This window comes from Mus musculus, chromosome 17 (genome assembly GCF_000001635.26).
Source record: "Mus musculus strain C57BL/6J chromosome 17, GRCm38.p6 C57BL/6J".
Taxonomy (NCBI): domain Eukaryota; kingdom Metazoa; phylum Chordata; class Mammalia; order Rodentia; family Muridae; genus Mus; species Mus musculus.
In genome coordinates, this window is record NC_000083.6 from 17,374,268 (window position 1) to 17,397,931 (window position 23,664).

The 23,664-nt window shown below is 38.9% G+C and overlaps 1 protein-coding gene and 1 long non-coding RNA gene across 2 annotated transcripts; one reads left to right on the forward strand and one right to left on the reverse strand.

Annotated features, from left to right (window-relative positions):
• The first annotated feature begins 64 nt into the window (after nt 1-64).
• Nucleotides 65-20,632, forward strand: Riok2 (RIO kinase 2). Its single transcript, NM_025934.2, has 10 exons — nt 65-403; nt 3,452-3,590; nt 4,216-4,332; nt 6,545-6,720; nt 9,019-9,107; nt 10,617-10,808; nt 11,314-11,406; nt 12,797-13,306; nt 15,701-15,797; nt 19,188-20,632. Exons 1-10 carry the CDS (start codon nt 338-340, stop codon nt 19,350-19,352), a joined length of 1,644 nt encoding a protein of 547 aa, NP_080210.1. The 5' UTR covers nt 65-337; the 3' UTR covers nt 19,353-20,632.
• Nucleotides 19,582-22,426, reverse strand: Gm26873. The gene is made up of 2 exons (XR_003952270.1): nt 20,816-22,426; nt 19,582-19,922 (listed from the first exon to the last, which is right to left on the reverse strand). It is a non-coding gene; the product is annotated as a predicted gene, 26873 (long non-coding RNA).
• Nucleotides 22,427-23,664: the final 1,238 nt, after the last annotated feature.

Here is a 23,664-nt window from a genome sequence, read left to right on the forward strand (position 1 = left end):
GCACTGTTGCATGCGGAAGTCCGGCCTTAATTCCAATCAGGTCCTAGCAGCTCTGAAAAGTAACGTGGCATACTATGTAAAACATTTGCAACTTGCCAAATCAGTCAAACGTAAATTATTTATTTAGGGGCTGAAAAATCACTTCTGCCTGATTTTTAGCTACAAAAACGAGAAAAAAATAGCATTTTTCTACTGCTTCTTGAGCACGTGTTCTTACCTAGCGATAAGCACCTTAAATACAGGGCGCGTGCGCGGGCAGGTCGCCGCCGAAAGCCTGCGAGATTACCCAGCAACTTTGCGTCTTCCCAGAGAGCGTCCGTGGTGGAACTGGGCAAGCATGGGGAAGGTGAATGTAGCCAAGCTTAGGTACATGAGCCGCGATGACTTCAGAGTTCTGACTGCGGTAAGGAGTACACCTTTCTTGCTTATCCATTCGGTGACGTCCTCCTCCTGCTATTCTAAGGTCGCTGGGAGCTGAGTGAGGGCTCTCTGATTTGTGGATTGTTTGCCGAGGCTGGGATCTGGGTAAAGGGCACCAAGGTCTGATTTTCATGAAGCTTTGTGAAAAAAAGAACTATCTTTTACTAAACATGGTTCTTCCTTTCAGCTTCTTTTGCTGCAGATGTGCTTACGTCTCTGTGGCCCGGGAAATTTCATTGATCTTTGGCTTCCAAACTAGGGGAGGGTGGGAGTTAAGTCCTCTAATAGACTCAGACACTTAATGTTAAAAAAAAAAAGTCAGCTTTCTCTATCAAATATAACAGCAGAGTGCAAAACAAAGGAGGAAAGGAGATGCCTCTTAGTCGACCAGCAAATCAATATGTTAACAATGTAGTCAGATAGTAAGTACCGTGAAGGTAACAAAGGATAAAGAAATAGAAAGTAGCCACGTGTTGGAAGGATACTGTCTTTGAGTTTTACAGTGATGGAGACAGAATCCAAGAATCTTGTCTTTACTGTTAATCGAACTACAAAGTTTGTCCCCACCCCCCGAACCAATGAATCTTAACTGCCGGAGAAAAAAGTGTCCTTGGAGAGAGTTGTAGAAGAGGTGTCCTTGGAGAGAGTTAGAGGCAAATTAGAGCAAAAACTCAGAGATGGGAGGGAGAGTCTTCATAGAAGAGAAAGGTTCGATATAATGGTTGGGGACATACATGGAAAATGAGAACCAAACCATATAAGCCCTTGCAGGCCTAGTAAACGATGTGTGTGTAAGCCCGTGATTTATTTTTATTTATTTTTTAATTCATTTATTTATTTATTTATTTTGGTTTTTCAAGACAGGGTTTCTCTGGGTGTCCCTGGCTATCCTGAAACTCACTCTGTAGACAGACTGGCCTCAAACTCAGAAATCTGCCTGCCTCTGCCTCCCAAGTGCTGGGATTAAAGGCGTGCGACACCACTGCCTGACCTGTGAATGTTTTAATTAGGAAGATGACAAAATCTGATTCTGTAGTTTTAGTGTTGTGGCACAGAAATCAGGACAGTTATGTAAGGTTAGAATGAGTCAGGCTTTGTTTAGGAGTTGCTGACTTTTGGTAAGGGCTGTGTTGCATAATAGGATATGAAATGTGAGTTGCCTGGTTCATGTATTATTTTAAGCCTTTGTAGCCAAGTTAAGTAGGTAACGTTTACAAATTCATCAAATGCAAGGTCCACATGAACTTTGGCATGTGCTTCCTTTTTCCTATAGCTTCCTTAATTAACCTGGCTTTTTCTTTAAGTAATGGCTTTCCTTCTCAGCACATTCATTCATTTCTCAGTGTCTTGACAAAAATAGGGTAGTCGATAAGTGTATTGGAGGATTGGGGAAGCAAGGAAAGGAGATAAGAACGAGCTAAAACTTTCAAAGGCGCAGTTATGGTGGGACACCAGAGTAAAGATTTTTCTTCCAGAATTTCTAAGATCCTAAAGACTCACCTAGGCAGCAGACTTAACATTCTGGACTCAATGGATGCCACCAGTGCTGTCTTCCCTGGCTGCTCCCTGTAGGAACTTCTTTGCCATTTCTTTGCCAGTTACCATTTCTTGACTTGTTGCATGTTTAATGTTCACCACCACCCCCCACACACTCTCCCCAGTTTTTCACATCCCCATCTCATTAATATTTTTAATAATCCTTTTTCTTCAGTTCAGAATTTTGACTCTTCATTTCTTTTACCCTTTTACATTGTTGTCTGGATCTCCCCTACTACTTCCTGAAGATCTTTAATTCAATGGAGAACAGTCTAGAAAGACATGAACCCAGGCCTCCACACAGTGCACACACATGGAAAACATACCACATATGAAGGGGCAAAAGAATCTTAATGCCCTCCTTTCATTACCACCACCAGCTGGCCCTTGCTGCTTCCTATTTTCATCATAGCTAAGGCACTATATTAATTCTCTAGTACAGTCCTTCCAGTTTTTGTATGTTCCTACTAGATTGATGTCCTAAATATAACCTCCCTCTCTCTCCCTGTCCCTCTCCTGTAGCTCTGACTGTCCTGGAACTCTCTCTGTAGACTAGTCCGGCTTTGAACTCAGAGATCCAACTGCCTCCACCTCCAGAGTGCTGTAATTAAAGGCGTGTGCCACTATACCTGTCTCTCTTTCCATTATCTCTTTTGACAGTGCATCTTTAAGAGTTTCCCAGTTTTCTCAGTATAAGACTGTTACCCTTTTGTTTCTTAGGCTGAAGTGTTTTTTGGCCTTAATTGCAGGGGCCATAACGTGTTGACTGCTTCTATGTCAGTTGTCCCTTGTGTTTGGTAGATACCATTTCTAAAACTCTCCTTCCAACAGTACTTTGTGTCCATTCATTGTACTCATTCTCCGATGTCACCCCCCCCCTTTTGAAAGTGATCTCTCAGCTAGAATTCTTGTTCTGCCCTGAGCTGCTGCTTCTGATTCTCCAGGGATAAAAATTCTCCCCAATAGTTACCAAAATCCATGCCTTTCATACTACACCTTCTCGTTGCTGATACTTAATATCTCGAATATCTATAGTTTTTAAAGATAGGTGTTTAGATGTTAAGTATTTTAATATCAACCATGTGTCGTTAACTTTTCAAGAACTGAGTTTTTACTCTGGAAGTTGAGAGGCACTATCACTATTAACTGTATTTATCAAGAATGAATTTAACATGGTGGAGATAAGAGTGACTGTATTGTAGAATGATAGTCATATGCTGCCTTAACCTTTTTCTTTTGCCATAGGACATAAATGTATTCAGCAAAATCCCCTAAGATCATGCTGTCTAGTAACAGAATAGCTAGGCTAAGTGCCCATTAGTGCTGTGTAGCCTACACTTGCTTAACAGTACATTTCTTACGATCTATACCTGTTAGGCTACACAGCTGTGGCTAGAGAGCTACTTAGTTGAGAGAGTTTCGAGAGGCTAATTTCTTAGCAAGATTTTAAAGACAAGGCTTTGGTTATGCATCATAATGATTCCTTTCATTTCAGGTTGAAATGGGCATGAAAAACCATGAGATTGTTCCCTGCAGTTTGATTGCTTCTATAGCCAGCCTGAAACATGGTGGCTGTAATAAGATTCTAAGAGAATTGGTGAAGCATAAACTTATAGCGTGGGAACGTACTAAAAGTGAGTATTTTATGTAACTTATGTCAATCTTCAGCTAGTCAGCTTTCTGTTGAGCTGACCTGCACAGGGCATGAAGTACAGGTTGCCTGACTAGACAGGGCAAGAACTGACACGTTCTTCTGCCATTCAAATTGGTCAAAACAGTCACAGAGTCCACTCAAATTAAAGTGTGCTGCAGAACAAGACAGATAGTCATACAGTCAGACACCAACTTTGGAACGGTCAGCCTGTCACGGGACTCCAGAGGGTTGCCTCTCGGGCCTTTTGTGATGAGGGGCGAAGGTTTGAACACCTGTGGCAGATCTTTTATAAATAGATAAAAGTAGTTACTGGAGAAAAAAAAGGGGATAATGGTTACATACAAAAACAGGCATAAGTTCATTGTCAGTTCAATATAGAATATTTTGAACTCAAGTACTTCGTTTTAGTTTAAGTGCATATCTGTCACAGACCCTCAAACGCAGTATCCATACACGCATCACTGTAATAGAGAAGAAACTGCGAACTTACAAGTCTGGGTAAATCGGCTTCTCTAGCTAACACTTCCCAACTTTAAATGCTTGCCTTGTGTTGATGTGTCTTGTTGCTATACTACAACTAATGGTCTTACCTAATTTTTGTCTAGCTGTGCAGGGCTATCGGTTGACAAATGCTGGCTATGATTACCTAGCTCTGAAAACGCTGTCTTCTAGACAGGTAGTTGAATCTGTTGGAAACCAGATGGGTGTGGGCAAAGAGTCAGGTAAGTACTAACAGTATTGTCGAAAGCATTGCTTAAGCTTTTATTTTACTTTTGAGAAAGGATTTCTCTTTCATTTTGTTTCATAGTCCCATCAAAATCAAGACGTCAGAAACTTGGCTGTAAGCAATACAGATTAGGAACATAGTTGGCTATATTTATTAAGAATAATTTAGTAGGTTCTAATTACCTGCTAATTCCAGCACTATCATTTTGGTAATACCAAGAAATAATTTCCATCTGTGGTTTTGGGTTTTGTTTTTAGTTTGGATTGGATGGGGGGAGGGTTGTTGGGGTTTTGATGTTTTTTGTTTGTTTGTTTGGGGGATTTTTTTGTTTGTTTTTCCTTCCACTCCCTCTTTGGTGCTCTGGACTAAACTTGGGGGTCACACATAAGATTTTTTTTCGAGTTGTAGCCTGGAATAGGAGATGCTTTCTGAGCCGTAGCCTCCTTTATACCGTCTCTGTCCTGTGCACTTTCTCCTATCTGATTGACATTGTGGCTAAACTAGGGAAGCACAATTAAACTTGGAAATGAGAGCATTGTCAAAACTGCTCCCAAAAAGGTCCCTGTAGACTTTTATATGGTTTGAGTGCCTTCTGTGTTTCTATCTAAATTATGGTATGCATAATGCTAAATAGAATACGGACTCTGAGTTGGGGAGAGCGTGTGTACATGAAAATGGATATGAATGTTTAAACACAATAGAGTATTTCCTTTAGGTAACCTAACTTTCCTGTTGATTGCTTTTGCATTTGAATTTAAAATTATGAATTAACTATTGTAAATACTTTAATTATGAGAAAACTAAGTCCTTAAGAAACAGATTCTATTGAAAGTATTTTTTAATTTTTAAGAAATTAGTTAAATGGTAAAATGGTAAGCATTAACATTGTAAAAATAGAAAGTACAATAAAATAAAATGAGGTGGGTTTTTTTGGGGTTTTTTTTTTTTGGTTTTTCATGACAGGGTTTCTCTGTATAGCCCTGGCTGTCCTGGAACTCACTTTGTAGACCAGGCTGGCCCTAAACTCAGGAATCTGCCTGCCTCTGCCTCCCGAGTGCTGGGATCAAAGGTATGCGCCACCACACCCGGCTTAAATGAGTCTTATTTTAAATCCACATTTCAGTTAATTTTTTTGTTCATTAGATACCATAGCTAAGACTATTTCTTATTTAATCTGAGAAATTTCCTTTATAAATACAACTATATTTGTATATATTCAGGTTTATTTTTGTGTTCACATACAAATACGATTGTAACCAAGAGTGAATGTAAGTATTACTCAGGATTCTATACTTTTAATTCTTGTCTGTTTATCACCCTTGCTGATAACTGCTCAGCGAGTATCTTTTTCATAATTGTACAGTGTTTTGATGAGTAGGTACTCTTCAGTTGATTTTTACCATTTTCCAAGCAATAGTGATTTGAGTTTCATTCATTCTTCATTATGAATAGTAATTGAAGTGCCTATCTTGAGATACATACATTAGAATTTAGTGCTTCAGTGTGGGAATGTTTGAGAAGCACAATTCATTCCATAATAGAAAAAAATATATAAATTTTGACATATATTCTTTCGGTAAGGTATGATAGCCTGTTTTTAATAGAAATAAAATTGCTTACCATACTTAGAATGTGTTCTTAATGTCAGCTATACAAATAACTTACTCTGATAGTTGACAAAGTACTTATTAAGGAGATTTCATTACAGGGTCATAGTCTAACACATTGGTCATTAAAGCAATTAAGTTGAACGTGTTGAAATAGAAGGTATTAACATAGCTTCTCATGGCCTGAGGATATAATCTCATGGTAGAGCAGAAGCCTGCCGTGTGCAAGGCCTGTGTTAGACCCCTAGCACAGAGAGGATTCAGGGGAGATTAGTTTAGTTTTTTATTTAATTTTATTTATTTATTTATTATCTTACTAGAAATGCCTTCTCAATGAATTAATGCTTGGTATGACATTAGAAATGTAACCATTGAACATCTTTGAAAGCAGGAGTACCCATTGGCTAAGTACCTCTTTGGTTTTATTTACAGTTACAAATGAACACATCCTGGGTCGTCATTTAGGATATGAAGTGTTTTGCCAAAAAATAACTACCAGTAGGAAAGATACTGGATACAGAAGAGGGCAGATGAAGGTAGAACTATTTAACCAGCTGTAGGAAAAGTATCCTAACAATGCTTTTACCATTTTCGCTGCAGACATTTACATTGTTGCCAATGAAGCCGGGCAGCAGCTCGCACTGAAGCTCCACAGACTCGGAAGAACTTCCTTTCGAAATCTGAAAAACAAGCGCGATTACCACAAGCACAGGCACAATGTTTCTTGGCTTTACTTATCTCGGCTCTCGGCCATGAAGGAATTTGCCTATATGAAGGTATTTTTTAATGATTTTACATTTCTCAAAAGAAAAAGAAAAAATATGTAGCCCATTTTAGCCAAACTTATGAAGCTCTTAATGACAAGTCTCTCTCTGACCCCAGACTCAGTCCCTACAGTCAACTTGAACTCCTTTGATTATGCTCTTTTCCCAGTGGCTTCCTCTTAATGATGGCATTTAGTGTTATGCAAATTTGTGGGGGGTGGCTCTGAATATCCTTTTTATTGAAAGTGGTATCTGGAAATCTTGGTGTTTCACAACAAAATTAAACAAAATAACATAGTTATGCCTAGTAGTATTTGTTAAAAATCTACTTCATTGTGTTAGAATATACTTGATTATTTTTAGGTTTGTGTATGTGTTGTGTGTGTGTATGTAGACAACTTTGCAGAACTCACTAGTTTCCTTCCACTGCGGGGTGGGCTGCAGACCATTGTGTGCCTTTACCCACGGGGCCGTCATAAGGACTTAGGTTTTAGTTTGACTGAATGGTTTATTTAATCTGGCCCTTAAATTGTTAATAGTAGTAGGAGAATCTCTTAATGCAGTCTAAATAAGCAATTCTGATATTATATGTTACGTTATTTTCTTTTATAATATAAGGACGCACCTTGGCAGAAATCATTAGCTATTTCCTCTAAACTGTAGTGGGTGCTTTTTAAAGTGATCCTGTTAAAGGTACAGAGAGAACCTGGTTCAATGCATTGTTTTCCCAAGAGGAAAAGAGTAAGATAAAGATGAAGCTATGACTTGAACATAAATTCTAGACCAGTGGTTCTCAACCTTCCTAATCCTGCAATGCTTTAATACAGTTCCTCATGTTTTGGTGACCCCCCACCCCCACCCCAACCATTAAATTATTTTTATTGCTTCTTTATAACTTCATAAAGTTACCGTGATTTTGCTACTGTAAATTTAAATATCTGGGATTTTTTCAGTGATCTTAAACAACCCCTGTGAAAGGACCATTTGCAACCCACAGGTTAAAAACCACTGTTGGAGACAACCTTTTTTTTTTTTTGAGAAAACCATTTATAATCTTTAAGTTTATGTTATGTTGTTTGGCTGCCGAGACATGTTGATGGTCTACTCTTTAAAAATAAAAATTTCTGGGAAGTAGTGTATTTCAATTCCTATCCACAGAAGGTGGGGACTAGGTAGAAAGCTTTTAAAATTAAGTACTGTGGTAATGCATGATAATGGATAGCAAAACACTAGCCTGTATAGGCCACTATAAACTTGGGAAGATAACAGACACAAAGAATAGTTTATATGTTAAGGTTAAAGTGAAGAAGAAGATAGTATGAAGTGAATGGGAATTGAGTGAATTCATAAAGATGGATATGATCTGACTTTAAGGAAAAGACTTTGCATAATATCAGGTATTGACCAAGACATGAATGCATGCGAGCCCTATGTGTGTGTATAAGTGGTACTGAAGTTACTCTCCTGGCTATTTTGGTACTGACTGATTCAATTAAAGAGAATTTTGAAAACTCACCAGTTTTTGGTAGACAAGAAATACAAAAGTGGTTCAGACTGAGATAGAATATCTACCTCCATTGTAGATACTTTAAAATTATGCATTGGCACAGGCAGCATCTGGTCTGATTGATCCTCCCAGCTTAGACTACCGTGATGTTTCTACTTGTAACTTCCATGCCCATACAGTGTAACCTGAAGAGCAGCATCAGTGATTTACAGACTAAAATGCCTGACCTTTGAGATAACTTACTTCTTACGCCAGGAACCTTAAACCAAAATTTGTTGTTACTACAATATTGTAAACACATATCAACAAGTGACAGACTTTAAAAAATAGAAAGGAAATACCCTAAGGGACTATACGATTTTTGTACATTCAATGTTATGACTTAATGTACATAATACATAGTAACTGTATGTTTTATGAGGGAAAGTTAATTCTAAGAAACTTGAATTGTTTTTATATATAGCTAATTCTTACTGTAAGTAAACCATGCATTAAATAACCTAAGGTAAACTAAATTTTATAAAGCCTTGTTTAAGGAAGATACATTCTTTTGTTCTTTTAAAAACACAATTTTAGGGCTGGTGAGATGACTCAGTGGGTAAGAGCACCTGACTGCTCTTCCAAAGGTCCCGAGTTCAAATCCCAGCAACCACATGGTGGCTCACAACCATCCGTAATGAGATCTGACTCCTTCTTCTGGAGTGTCTGAAGACAGCAACAGTGTACTTACATATAATAAATAAATAAATCTTTAAAAAAAAAAACACACAATTTTATTAGTTTCTCATATTTTTCTGTTTTAGGCATTATATGAGAGGAAATTTCCAGTTCCAAAGCCAATTGATTATAATCGCCATGCAGTGATCATGGAGCTTATTAATGGTTATCCCCTGTAAGTATTCATTAAACTTGAAAGCATAGGTGCTAGTGGAGGAATTTAAGGTTCATGATTTTTAAGTAAAACATTCAATTGGAATGTTGCTTCTTTCTTAGAGGTTAGAAATTTCTAAAGAGGTATAAAAAAAGTCGGGTAGTGGGTGGCGCACACCTTTAACCCCAGCACCTGGTAGACAGAGGCAGGCAGATTTCTGAGTTTGAGGCCAGCCTGGTCAACAGAGTGAATTTCAGGACTGCATAAAGAAATCCTGGGAGGGGGTGGGGGGGGAGGAATTGGAAACCCAGTTTCATCCAGTTTGTAACCTCTGCCATTTTTTCATTGATTTAATCTGCTTCATACCAAATACCTCAAGTCCAGCATAGCATAAAGTTCCTCTGGCCCTCAGACTAAACAATAGATACCTAGTGAATCAGTAAGTGCTATTAAAAAGGTCAGTGAAGAGGGTAGAGCTAGGAGATTCCTAGTTAATATCAGATAGTCAGGAAAGTGCAGTTCACAGGGTGAAATCTTGGGAAACTAGCTAGGGCAATATTCCAGGTAAAGAAAGGGCGTTATTGATCCTTGGGTGCTCACAGCCATGGAACAAACCAGTATTTAGAGCAGAGTGACTTAGGTGAGCTGGGGCAGGAGAAAAGGGAGCTGTGAACCGTGAGAGCTGAAAAGTAACGAGGGAAGGTAAACCAGGAAAATTAGAGCCGTCCAGGCAAAAGATGGTAATAGCTCTGATTGCAGAGACAGTCAGAAAGGTGAGGATGGTGCTCAGACTCTCAGTGTGTTCTCCAGGAAGCAACACAGTTACTTGGATTGCATTTGGATGTTAAGAAGTGGGAAATCTGCAGGGCGGTGGTGGCGCACGCCTTTAATCCCAGCATTTTGGAGGCAGAGGCAGGCGGATTTCTGAGTTCGAGGCTGGCCTGGTCTACGGAGTGAGTTCCAGCACAGCCAGGGCTATACAGAGAAACCCTGTCTCAAAACATCAAAAAAAAAAAAAAAAGAAAGAAAGAAAGAAAGAAAGAAAGAAAGAAAGAAAGAAAGAAAGAAAGAAAGAAAGAAAGAAGAAGTGGGAAATCTGGCATAGAGAGGAACTGTGAGGAAAGAACATTTGAAAGGGGTAGTACCTGACAATCCACAGAAGAAAGAATTTCAAGGAGAGCAAAGAAGTCAACTGACTAGAAATGGAAATGATAAGAATTTAGCAGCTTAAAGAAATTAAGCCTTGACTGTTTTGTTTAATGAGGTGGAAGGAAGTCTGTTAAAAGTAGATTATTGAAAGTCAACGGAGTGAAATTAGAAAAGCCTATGTAAAAAGGAGGCGAGCTGTAAGGAAGATGTGCGATAGGACATAATAGTGATAAGCAGACAGATTGGAACAGTGTGTGACCTTTTAGTAGTTGAGCCACTTGCCTGTGATGATAATGAGGAGGAAACTGGCAAGATAAGGAATGGAAATGACACACTCATTAAAATGATAACCATGTACACATAACCTACTCATACTTTCAGATGTCAGATACATCATGTTGAAGACCCTGCATCAGTATATGATGAAGCTATGGAACTGATAGTCAAACTGGGAAACCATGGACTGATTCATGGAGATTTCAATGAATTCAATCTCATGTTGGACAAAGATGACCACATCACCATGATTGATTTTCCGCAGATGGTTTCCACATCCCACCCAAATGCTGAATGGTATATGCTAAAACTGATTGTAGTTGTGGATGTATTTGTATATCACAGAATCTCTTTTTATTTATAATTTTCCAGTTTTCTATTTGATCAGTAAATGATTTCAATTAAGGACATTTGTTTTTCAATTAATGGATATGGAACTACTAGAATTTTCCCTGTAAGAAAATCTTTAAAGAAGAACTTTTAAAAGAAAAAACTACACTTAGATCCTATTTTAACCCTAATTATTATGCTAATCCTGTGTTCTGGAAATCTAAATGGAACTGACTGTCCACCTATCTTATACATAAACTGCAATGTAGATATCACTAAAAAAAAGTTGGACTTAACACTCAAATCAAGCTTTCTTAGCCAGGGAGCCATTTATTCAAGCAGAACTTCAAGAAGGAGTCTGGGTTTTAAAGACAAAGCTTGTTCATATGTGGAAAAAGTATGTGTCCTGTATAGAAGTAAATAAATGAACACGAAGTAGGAAAGAATTTTAAATGAGTGTTTCCTTTTACAGGTATTTTGACAGAGATGTTAAATGCATTCGAGAATTCTTCATGAAACGTTTTAGCTATGAAAGTGAGCTCTACCCAACCTTCAGTGATATCAGGTCTGTCGTATACTGCTTATAATGATAGAGCCGCTTCAGTAGATTATTTGCTTAATTCTAAAGTGAATGTCCAGACAGTGTATTTCTGATTATTTTTGTATATATTTGTATATTCTGGTGCGTGTCAGAAGAAGGCATCAGATCCCATTATAGATGTTTGTGAGCCACTGTGTGGTTGCTGGGAATTGAACTGAGGACTTCTGGAAGAGCAGCCAGTGCTCTTACCATTGAGCTGTCTCTCCAGACCCTACAATTGTACTTTTGGATGCTGAATTTTTTTCCTATTTTGACTGCTGTATCAAATATTCATAGCCCATTTTTAAGAAATCAAGTGTCAAATCTTAGTGAAATTGGTGGTTTTCTTTTCTTTTTCTTTTTTTAAGTTTTTGTGTTTTATTACGTGTATTTCTGTATCTTCATTACGGTTTCAATTGCTGTAATAAAACACTGTGACCAAAAGCAGCTTAGGGGAGAAGCATTTATTTGACTCACAGGTTACAGACCATCATCCAGGGAAACTAAGTCAGGAACACAGGACAGGTACCTGGGGGCAAGGACTGAAGGGGAGGAAACCATGGAGGAGCTCTGCTTCTTGACTTGCTCTTTCATGGCTTGCTCAGTTTAGTTTCTTAATCCTTCCAGAAGGTGGCACTACCCACAGTGAACTGGGCTCTCCCACATGAATCATGACTCAAGAAAATGCCAGCAGGCTTGTATATCGGCCAATGTGGTGGGGACATTTTCTCAGTTGAGGTTCCCTCTTCCCATATGATTCTAGCCTGTACTAAGTTGACAAAACACTAAGCCGCACACTGCATAAGTGCACAGAAGTGTGAGTGCCAGCAGAGGCTGGGAGAGACTCATTTCCCTGGAGCTGGTGGTTGTGAGCCAACCAAAGTAGGTGCTAGGAAGGAAACTCCCCTCCTCTAGAAAAGTAGTCTATGCTAGGCCGTGTCTCCAGCCTTGGGTTTTTCTCTTATATATTTCTTGAGTTAATCGTTCTTTATTGGTTTTATATGCTTTTAAGATGTTTCCTGTTTTGAGTTTTATTGCTGCATACTTTAAACAACAATCTTTAGCCTTTTTTGGAAAGTTAATTTACAGGGGCTGGTGAGATGACCCAGCAGGTAAGACTTCTCTTCCGCTCTTCCAAAGGTCCAGAGTTCACTTCCCAGCAATCACATGGTGGCTCACAACCATCCATAATGAGATCTGACACCCTCCTCTGGTGTGTCTAAAGACAGCTACAGTGTACTTACATAAAATAATATGTGTTTAAGATTAAAATATGGAAGGCCGGCTGAACTCACTTCACATTTATTAGAGTGGTGCTATTCATCTCAGATATCTTTTTTCTGTGTTATTTAATGCTGATACCTTCGTTCTCTAGGAAGGAGGATTCTCTTGATGTTGAGGTCTCTGCCAGTGGTTACACAAAGGAAATGCAAGCAGATGATGAACTGCTACATCCAGTAGGCCCAGATGATAAAATTACTGAAACAGAAGAGGACTCTGACTTCACGTTTTCTGATGAAGAAATGTTAGAAAAAGCCAAAGTGTGGAGGTCAGAATTGGAAAAGGAAGCAGACCCAGCAGATGAATCAGGTGGATCCTGGTGCTGCTCGTCTACAGACAGCAAACAAATAAAGGATGGCGGCTTACCAGAGGAGAGTGCTCATGTGTCCAGTTTCGAAGTGACGGCATTAAGCCAAGCTGTAGAAGAGATGGAAAGGCAGGTTCTTCCCCACAGGTCGGTTACTGAGTTCTCTGAGGAGAGCAGGAGAACTGAAAATGATGGGCAGCCAGGTCAGAGAAGCCCTGCTGGCTCTGAGGACTGTGACGATGAACCCCCCCATCTGATTGCCTTGTCATCAGTGAACAGGGAGTTCAGGCCTTTCAGGTACAGAGGTGTTTTGTTTGTTTGTTTGTTTGTTTGTTGCTTTTACCTTTAATCTTGAGATCTTTGATTCTGTCAAGGGAGGATATTTGAAAAAAGAAACAAACAAAAAAAAAACCCACTGTGACAAGATTGTGTCGTGCCATTATCATGTGTAAAAATGAAAGTTAACTTTATTGTATTGAAACAAATTTGTCTTTTGAATTAATCTAATTCCCAACACTCGATTGACTAAATTTCACAGAATTTTACCTTAAACTTAGACTCACTGAATTAATGTAGGTCTCTTAATATTAGGTCTGTTTTTAGAATGGGTAAAGTGTTCTGTTTCATTGATATATTTAAGGTATGTTTAAACTATGAAGTGGATGTGAGTATGTGAGACATGCAGTAAATGATTTCTATGTTAATTATCTACAGAGCATGTTTCCTGGAGCTTTGGGGCTTCCATCATTTTGTTTGATTTCTTATGTGCACTTAAAGCCACATAATAGTATTATGTTTTAACTTTGTGTTTGTTTGTTGTTTGTTTTTTGTCTTGAAAGTGTTAGGCTCATAGTAGCAAACATCCTATAACCGAATTTTTAGATTTGGAATAGTTTATCCAGAAGCAAACAATAGTTTGTTGAAATAGTGATCTTATTTATGTCAAAACATTAATATGACAAAACTAGATCAGCACAATATTGATAAGCATTTCTCGGTGCATCTTCAGGGGCACAGCCCTTATTCCTTTAGAGTTACTTTATTAAAATTTAAGTGTATAATGACTTAGCTAATTTTTAAGAAAAGAAAACTTTGTCTCCTTATATCATGATTCCAACTGATACTTTTTAAAACCTTGAGAAACATTTCTTAAAAGTTTCACACCCCCTGACATATATAACCTTAACATTACCAAAGAAGGAATGCTTCTTTCTACACTCTTACAAAAGCCACTAAAAAGAAAATTAAGAAGCCAAGAAGCGCCGGGCAGTGGTGGCACACGCCTTTAATTCCAGCACTTGGGAGGCAGAGGCGGGCGGTTTTCTGAGTTTGAGTACAGCCTGGTCTACAGAGTGAGTTCCAGGACAGCCAGGGCTACACAGAGAAACCCTGTCTCAAAAAACAACAACAACAAAAAAGCTAAGAACCTGGTTCTCTGTGTCTGCTCTGCTGTCTTCTGCCATGTCACTGCAGACATTTCCTTAACATTGTTTTTTTTTTTTCAAAAACTGGAAGCGGTTTTGTTCCTCTGGGCTCTCATCCTCAGATTCTGAGTGCACCGTGGAGCCCATGGAAAGTAAGCAGCTCTGGATTAGCCCGGCTCTCCCTAGCCGCCATTTCCTTAACTACCTCCAGTATCTGCTTCCTCCACCATGTGATCACTCGGGTTCCTGCCGCCACTATGTTTTCCATTGTTCGCTGGGCCATCGTTACAATGTCGCTGATGATAATGTCCACATCCCATAGCTTCCTCCTCCATAGTTATCATAAAGAATCCCGTAGTCCCTGTTCTGACTGCCATATCTGGTTCACCACCATTTTCATTTTCATAACCAGGGCCAGCTCCAAAATTACCATCCCCAGAGCCTCTTCCAAACCACTTATATCTATGCACCTTCAGGACACCTTTATCATTGCAGTCACTTGCTACCAAGCGTGACCCCAAGTTCAATTCCCAGGACCCACATGGTGGAAGGAAAGAAGTGACTCTTACACATTTTTCTCTGATCTCCACATGCACGTTGTGGCATGTGCCATCTGTACAAAAAAATAAATGTAATATTTTTTAAAATAGGTGTTTCAGAAAAACACTGACTATTAAAAGTTAATGTTTTCTGGGTTCGTGTAAATGTTTATATTAAAATATTGAGCACTTAAAAGTATAGACATAACCATGGTGATAGTATTTATTCTGACTCACAGTGCAGTTTCAGAGAACTGCCTCTGGCTGGGCATGGTGCTATATACTGGAAATCCTTGCACTAGCACTGGGGGGCTAGAGGCCTGAGATAGGAGGATCAGCCTTGGATACAAATGAGACCCTGTCTTAGAAAGAGAATGAGGACATTGTATCTATACTATGTCTGCTTTTGTTCAGAATGTGGCAAAATGATATTGAGTGTGAAAAATAGATTTTTATAATTTAGTGAAAAACAAATGAATTGTAGGGAAATGATTACATTTCAGTTATAAAACATTCTATTTGGAAAGTTTGATGGTAACATTGTGTCAGAACATTCTAAGAATGTTAAACTATAGTGGACTGAGTTGTAGGTAGTTTCATTTTTATTTTCATAAATATAATTCTGAGGCATTTCACTTTATGCTTCACTGCAAAAAAAGACACATTAATATTACGTTATAGAAATTAACTGGTTAGATAACTTGTTTCTTAAATTTTATTTATTCTAGAGACGAAGAGAGTATGAGTAGTGTTACTCGGCATAGAACAAGAACATTGAGTGTTACGTCTGCGGGCAGTGCCCTAAGCTGTTCAACAATCCCTCCAGTAAGTGCTACATGTGCCAGTTGTTGGGGTCAGAGCTGTGGGCAGAGTGGTGACCTTTGGGTACTGTCAGGATTTCAGGTCATTTAGATATTTGGATCTCATATGTTAATGTTATAACATGGTCAGCATGTAGAAGTTTTCACCAGGAATAAGCAAAGCTTTCAGGGATAAGGCAACATATAAATTAGTTTAAATTTATGGAATAAAATGTTAATGTAGTTTGTAGTTCCCCATGATTCAGTCTTTGGTTTTTAACAAGGAAGGTTACATGACATTGCCCAAAGGTAGCAATATGGCTGAAATGTAGAGGTATATCACCCCCCCCCCCCCTTGCTTACATCTGGGAAATGGGTGATTTTAAATGTCTTTACTATCAAATTTTTGTTGGTCCCTTGGGCATCTTACATTTGTATCCAAGCAGTTTACAAAAGGGATATTTTCTAGACAGGACAGGGAGCAGAATATTCTAGCCCAGCTGAGGTTCTGGCATGTAAGCCAGCCTCTCTTTAGACCTACCCAGAAGGAAGAGTCAGTGTGGAGATGACCGCACCCCACAAAGCAGCCCCCTCTCTGTGGCCTTTGGAGAAGCGTTTCTCTAACTCCACACACATTTGGATTATGCAGCTACTAGGTCTCATTCACATCTGACATTTGGAAAGAGCAGGGATTTACAAGTCATTATTCCTCTCAGGAATCGAGGCAGACTTTGTTGGGTTTGCTTGCCTTCCTGATCCGTTAGCAGTCAGCAGAAGTCACCCACCTGCCTCATTTCAGGATTATGCAGTGTGTTTTGAAGACTAATTGTGCTTCCTAAAAATTATTTTCTGTCTAAAATTTAAAAAGTAAACTTGGCAATAGCCATGTAACAAAATAGTAAGTAATTTATCAAATTTTGATGCTTTACAGCAATTTTTGTTATGTTGGACTCTTTTCTTCTGTTTAAGTAAAATTGTGTGTTACTAAAGCTAGTTTTTAGAGATAATTTCCTCATAGTGAACAAAGAAGGAAACAGTTCAGAAGGGAAAAAATGAAAAAGTGAAATGGCTGTACACAGAGTAAACTCAAGATAAATTACTTCATTTTTCTAAATGTATTAAAATTCAGATGTTATTAGTGAATTAGAATGTTTTGTTTTGGATAGAATGAGACATTATAATATTAAATGAGAGCTATCCAGAATGACATTGTATCCCAAATGCACACATAAAAAGCTAGCTAGACGTGGTGAGGTATGTCTGTTAACTCACCACAAACAAGTGAAGACAGGAGAATTCCTGGAGCTTGTTGACTGTCACCAGGTTCAGTGAGAGACAGACCCTGTCTCAAACGAACAAGATGGGGAGTGGCAGAGGAAGACTATATATGCTGGCCTCTGGCTTCAGCACACACGTGTACACACAAGGATGCATGTACACACAGAAGAATAAAGTAAAAAATAGCTAATAGTAGTTTCTATTACAGTTCTGGGGCTGTTCAGAAACATTTAGGATTTGGCAGAGCAATAACAGTGAAATTCTCAAAAATGTAATTTTTTCATATTCCTTCTAAACTTGTCTAAGAAAATTTACTTGATTTTCTAAATATAAAATTGAAATCTGTGAAGCATGTAATACATTAAAAGATAAAGTTTTGAGCCAGGCATGGAGGTGCACGCCTTTAATCCCAGCACTCGGGAGGCAGAGGCAGGTGGATTTCTGAGTTCGAGGACAGCTAGGGCTATACAGAGAAACCCTGTCTCAAAAAACCAAAAAAAAAAAAAAAAAGATAAAGTTTTCAGTACAGATATCTCGCAGTTCATTAAATAACCTTTTTGCTTTTCGCTTTTATACTCTCTGTTCTTACTGGGATTTATCTGCCCCCTTTCTTTGATTTCGCAGTATCAGAACAGAATTGGTAGCAGGTTCAGACTTGTGTGGCCTTCTGTGTGGCTGTGCCGATGGAAGCAGATGTCAAGCTGCTCTAGTTCCTCTTTACCAGGCAGAGGCTGCTCTTCTCATGTGTTGTGGTTTTAGTCTTCAAGGTTTTGTCTTGAGCTTTGTGAGTTGTAGATGAGCCTGTATCCTAAGGAGAATACAAGACCTTCAGCCTAACTCCATGAACAGAGATCTCTGTGCACACAAGGTTGTCTTTAAACTTTTAATTGAAAATCATTTTTTTTCGTACACTATATTCTGAGCAGAGTTTCCCTTCCCAGCTCTGCTTCCTTTCATCCACCCTTGCTCCTCATGCCTCTGCTCTCAGCTGCTAGGATGGCAGGCCATAGCCAACGCCTCCTGACACTTTTCTCATACTGCTTCTTTTCTGTTTTGTAAAGATGACAGAAGAAAACAGTTACCTCAGTGGACTTGGTGGTGGTGGTTTTGGAATTTATATAAAGACAAAAAGGGCTTAAATTCCTTAAAATTGTATCATAAAATCTGTTCCCTCCTTAATTCTTTTATCATTCCTATTTATTGGCTCTTATGCTATACATAAACTTATAATTTATAAACACAATAGTCATTTGTAAATTCTGTTCTTGAAAACATGAAACAGAATTAAGTAATTGTTGCCTTTATACATACATGTGGCTAGAGCTAATGGGAGACCTTTTTACTCTTAACAGCAAGTGATGATTTCCATGTAGTTGCTAAAATAACACAATATTTTACTTCATGTTGTACCCAGGTTTTTCTTACACACAAAAAATTACCGTGTAGGATTTGTACATTGTTTGGAATTGGGCTATAAGAGAAACCAAAAGTCATTATGAACTGAATTTTTTAAAAAAACGTTTTCAGTCATGTGATTTGTACATATGGCATTTGTGGTTGTTAACTATGAGACAGTGCTCTGCATCTGCATACTCTGTGAGGACTTCCTATGCGTGACTGCCGCCCCCAGGCCTCTTCTCTGTCCCAAGCACCACAGGGCTGGCTACGTAATTCCAGCCTTTGGAAGGGCAGGCAGGGGCTAGAAGATCGAGGCCATCTGACTACGGTCCAGTTTAAGGCCAGCCAGGGCACCCAGGCTACAGGAGAGTTTACCTCAGGGAGGGAGGGAGCGAGCAAATAATTACAAAATCATGTGTTTTACCAAGACGGGTTTTTCCCCCCAACTCATTGTTCATAATGGTCACTAGGTGGCACTCTAGCAGTTGATAATTTAAACTGACCACTTTTGCTGTATAATCTGTATTTCTGGGAAGAATATAAATTTTAAAAACTTTCAACAGCTTCTCCTGTTTTATCTACTAGTTCATATAGTGTCCTTAGGATTCTTAAAATTCATCTTTAACATGTAAATTTGAAAGATACTACCAGTGTAAATCTTGGATAATAATTTGATAATGATTTCTCTGCTCCTTATCAAGATGGTTGTCAGTGATACTAATTCACAAGATCTTTGCAGGAACTGGTGAAGCAGAAGGTGAAGCGTCAGCTGACAAGGCAGCAGAAGGCGGCTGCCAGACGCCGGCTGCAGAAAGGAGAAGCCAATGTGTTTACCAAGCAGCGGAGGGAAAACATGCAGAATATTAAATCGAGTTTGGAAGCAGCCAGCTTTTGGGGAGACTAATAGATTTCTGATATGTATTATTTTTTTAGATGCTATAATTTTATTTTTAGCCAGTATATTGGTCTTTTTTGGACCAAAGCCAGTAAATTATGGAAATAAAGCCTCTTTAGACTCAGAGCTTCCAAGGTCTGATTAATAGTAAATCTGCCAAGCACTCTGTTTCTTAAAATTTTTCAGGTAACTAATTTAAATATAAAATAACGTGTGAAAAAAACTTCATTGGCAGTAATTGCAAAACATGGACATCATTTTTATTTCACTGTGATGTTCAGACTCTGCCTTAAACAGGTAGAAAAATGACTTGCCTCAGATTCTGGATTTACATGTAATAAATAATAGAACAACTTAATGCAATCTGTAGTTCTCTCTTTTCTCCTTCAGTCGGTCACACTTGGGCTTTTACTACATTGGTGAGTTGGCTTTAGGATCACCTGAGACAGTCAGTACACAGTTATTTGACCATTGGAGTGAAACTGATCGTCTTCTGTTTCTTTAGACTTCTGGAGTGGAGATGAATCAGTAATGGGTAGACGAGCAGCAGCGGGTCTTTTGGTGCCGTTCTCATTGGCCCTGTGGTCGTGGGAAAAGGAAGTTTAGGTTCCTACCAGTATTTTTGCAGTTGTCAGCTTTCCCCAGGTTTCAGCAGAAGTGGGGGGAGGGAGGGAGGGAGGGAGGGAGGGAGGGAGAGAGAGAGAGAGAGAGAGAGAGAGAGAGAGAGAGAGAGAGAGAGAGAGAATGCATGACTCCAGGATGTGTTCCTACCTCAGTGTTAACAAGTCTCTAGAACAACACTCTGGTGTGATTCATCCCTCAAGCGCATTCTAATTCAGTCAGTGGAAGTGAGTGTAAGTATACAAGCACTGTCCCTTCAGCTTCCCTGAGCAGATCTCGAATAGAAGATCGTCTTCAGCAAGAAGTGACCACCAGATGGCAGTGTTTGCCAGCAGTGACATGATAAAAACACCAGCTTCCCTTTTACCTTAGCAAAATTCATTCTGACTATTTGTAACTGATCACTATCTAAGCGCATTTAAATGTTTGGATATATGAATATGTCAAGTGCAGTTTCTTTGAAAATTAGACTGATTTTTGGAAGTGTTGATATAGCCCTGTTTTAAAATGTAGTTTAAGCTCAGATACTCATTTTTTATACTCTGCTAAAAGTGTTTCTATAACATAAACTGATGTTGAAGATAGTTTAATAAGACCACAGAATGTTTATTTTGTAATACGTTTTTCTTATGTCCAAAGCAGATTGGGAATAAAAGTGTTTGACCTCATTTTTCTTGGCTTTACTTCACTACTGCTACATAAGAAGCTTGTTTCTATTTGATTTATATGGTTTGTGATAGTGTCTATCAGAGTTGTGAAGACTAGATGGAAGAGGATTTGTGAAAAGGACTGGACACGTAACACAGTGGTAGAGTGTATTTTCATTTACTTTTGTATCACAAAACCCTTACCAGAGCCGGGGTGGTGGTGCCTTCCTTTAATTCCAAGCACTCAGGAAGCAGCCTGGTCTACACACTTTGAGGACAGCCAGAGCTATGTAGAAAGACCCTGTCTGGTAAGTAAATAAAAACATAGCCAGGCATGGTGGCAATCAGCAGGTAGATTGGAGTTTGAGGTCATCCTGGTCTGGAGAGTGAGTTCCAGGAGAGCCAAGATTACACAAACCCTGTCTCCAAAAAAACAAAACAAAACAAACAAACAAACAAAAAAACGCAAAGAAAGATTAATGTACTTTCAAATATGGTGTGGATTTATTAGGCTAAAATTACTAATATACCCCTTAAAGCTACTAAAGAAAATTAACTAGACTAACCATCTTTTCTATTTCATTAAACGCAAGCTGTGATCCTTTCTAGTATTATGATTTACACTGGGTTAGCATGGTTGAAGCCCAAGGTCAGTGTCCACCCAAACCAAAACATCTCTGTGAGAAGCTTTGCTTTCCACTTTCTTTAATAGTTGACTTCGTTCCCATTAAACAAGCTTTTTTCTATGCAACATGTAACTTATATTTGTGCTAACCTGGTATTGGTAGCCACTGATCTATTCAACATGCAGCTGGCTTTGAACTCCAGAACCATAGAATATTTAGAGGGTATTAATCATAGGGTGAGTGCAACTTAAAATAACTATTCTTTTTCGTCGCGTACTTGGTAAAATTTCTGACAAATAGCTACCCAATTAATATCTCTGCTGCTATCTCCAAGTTTAGCAGCCACCTCCAGGATAGGCAGAAGCCCATTATCCATGTCCTCTGTACCTCAGAATGTAGAGCATTAAGCTACATCTTAATTTGCCATTGGTTTGCAATATGTAATATTGTCTTAGCACAACTGAATTAACACCGTTGGAGGTTAAAAGTCAGTATCTAGCCAGGCGTGGTGGCGCACGCCTTTAATCCCAGCACTTGGGAGGCAGAGGCAGGCAGATTTCTGAGTTCGAGGCCAGCCTGGTCTACAGAGTGAGTTCCAGGACAGCCCGGGCTACACAGAGAAACCCTGTCTCGAAAAAACCAAAAAAAAAAAAAAAAAGTATCTAGAGGACCTCAGAGCTGTGTGATAACCAGGAGTATGGGGATAGTTCCAAAGCCCAGGAACTTAAAAAACTAGCGTCCTTAAGTCTTTTACCTCAATATTGTAAAGTATAGATAGTAATACCATTAAAACATGTTAAATTGTTTAAAATTAGACAGAGGAAGGAGTTGGTTCGTAGGTTAAAATGCTAGCTGTTCAAGCATGAGGACCTAAATGTCAATCCTTAGCACCCTTGTATAGGAGAAGGCAAGCACTGTTGCGTGTCTGTGAATCAGTGCTGCCGTGCTGAGGATTCAGAAGGAGGTAAGTCTCTGGTTCAGGCGGGCCAGCCAGGTTAGCCAAAACAGCAAGCTTCCATTTCACCAAGAGGAGCTCTCAGTAAGGTGAAAGGCAACAAAGGAAGACAGTGTTGACCTTTAGCTTACAACACACACACACACACACACACACACACACACACATTACATAACAAATTAGTATCAATGCACTTTCTTAAGTATACATCATAATACAAATTTGTTGCTTGACATGAGTATCATAATATATGCCTCCCCCCCCTTTTTTTAATAAAAGAAAGTGACTATTTAAACACTACTATAATTCTATGTAACCTCGATTAAGAGGTAAAAAAAATTATGTTATTCCTAGATCTGTTTTCCAAAACCTTGGTAGTGTAAAGCTACCAGGGGAAAGTACATGGGTTTTTAAGATAATAATTTGTAGTTGGCACATCATCTCAGACAAATTATGAGTAAGCTGACCAACCTTAGGAGAAAAAGCCTGGTACCAAACTGATGCAGATGAACAACGAGTGCAAGGAAGTGTTCCTGGGGAAAGTACTCTGTGGGAGAGGGATTTGGTTAAATAGACAGACTGAGAAAGACAGGATGTAAAAGAGGAAGTCATGCAGAAAATTTGGGAGACAGAAGTGTAGTGTGATTTGCTGTAATCAAAAGAGAGCAAGTCACAGATGACTTCAGTGGAATGGGGACAATACTGCATAAGGGAAAAGCAGCTTGGTTTTGAGCAGCACAGTTACTTGATTTTAGAGATTATAGGTGGGACTCAGGGATACTTGTCAATGTTAAAATGATTTGAAAGGAATTTGGACTGAAATTTACACGGCAGAAACATTGTGGAACAGGGCCTATTCTATCGTACTAGAGTTACCGAGATTCACTATAACCTCATTTTAATTGTAGCTGTAAGCAAACAGCTTTAAATGTCAACTCTCTAGCCTCAAGTCACAGAATGAGTAAGGTTGGGAAAGCATTGATGACAAGATGGAGCTGATGAAGTGATAGCAAAGTGAATCACAGGACAGCCGCATTGGGGTGCATGGAGTGTGTACCTGATTGGGGTCTCTGTAGAGTCACTGGGCACTGCACCTATCTTACCTTACAGGCACTAAGAATTGCTAAGGAGACAGTTCACCTAACCAGATTTTGGGGTCTATCCTGCCATACCTAACATTTTAAGAAACACAGTCTTTCTTTCCTTTACATGTTCAAGAAAATCCATCTCAATAGATAAATTCTCTCTGAGCACATTCTTGGAGTTTGTGGATGAGGGACACACTGTCCTTGAGCTCAAGGCTACCCAAGTATTTTTTTAAGAGGAGTAGAAGACTTTGCGGTTTTGTACTTTGGGCGTTCTCTGATTTACAACTTGTAGGAAAATGGGGCTCCTTTGTGTGCTGTTTCCTATCCTTCAAGCAAATTTTGAAAAGGCATAGTTCTTTGTCAGCAGAATGCTTGCTAAGTGCA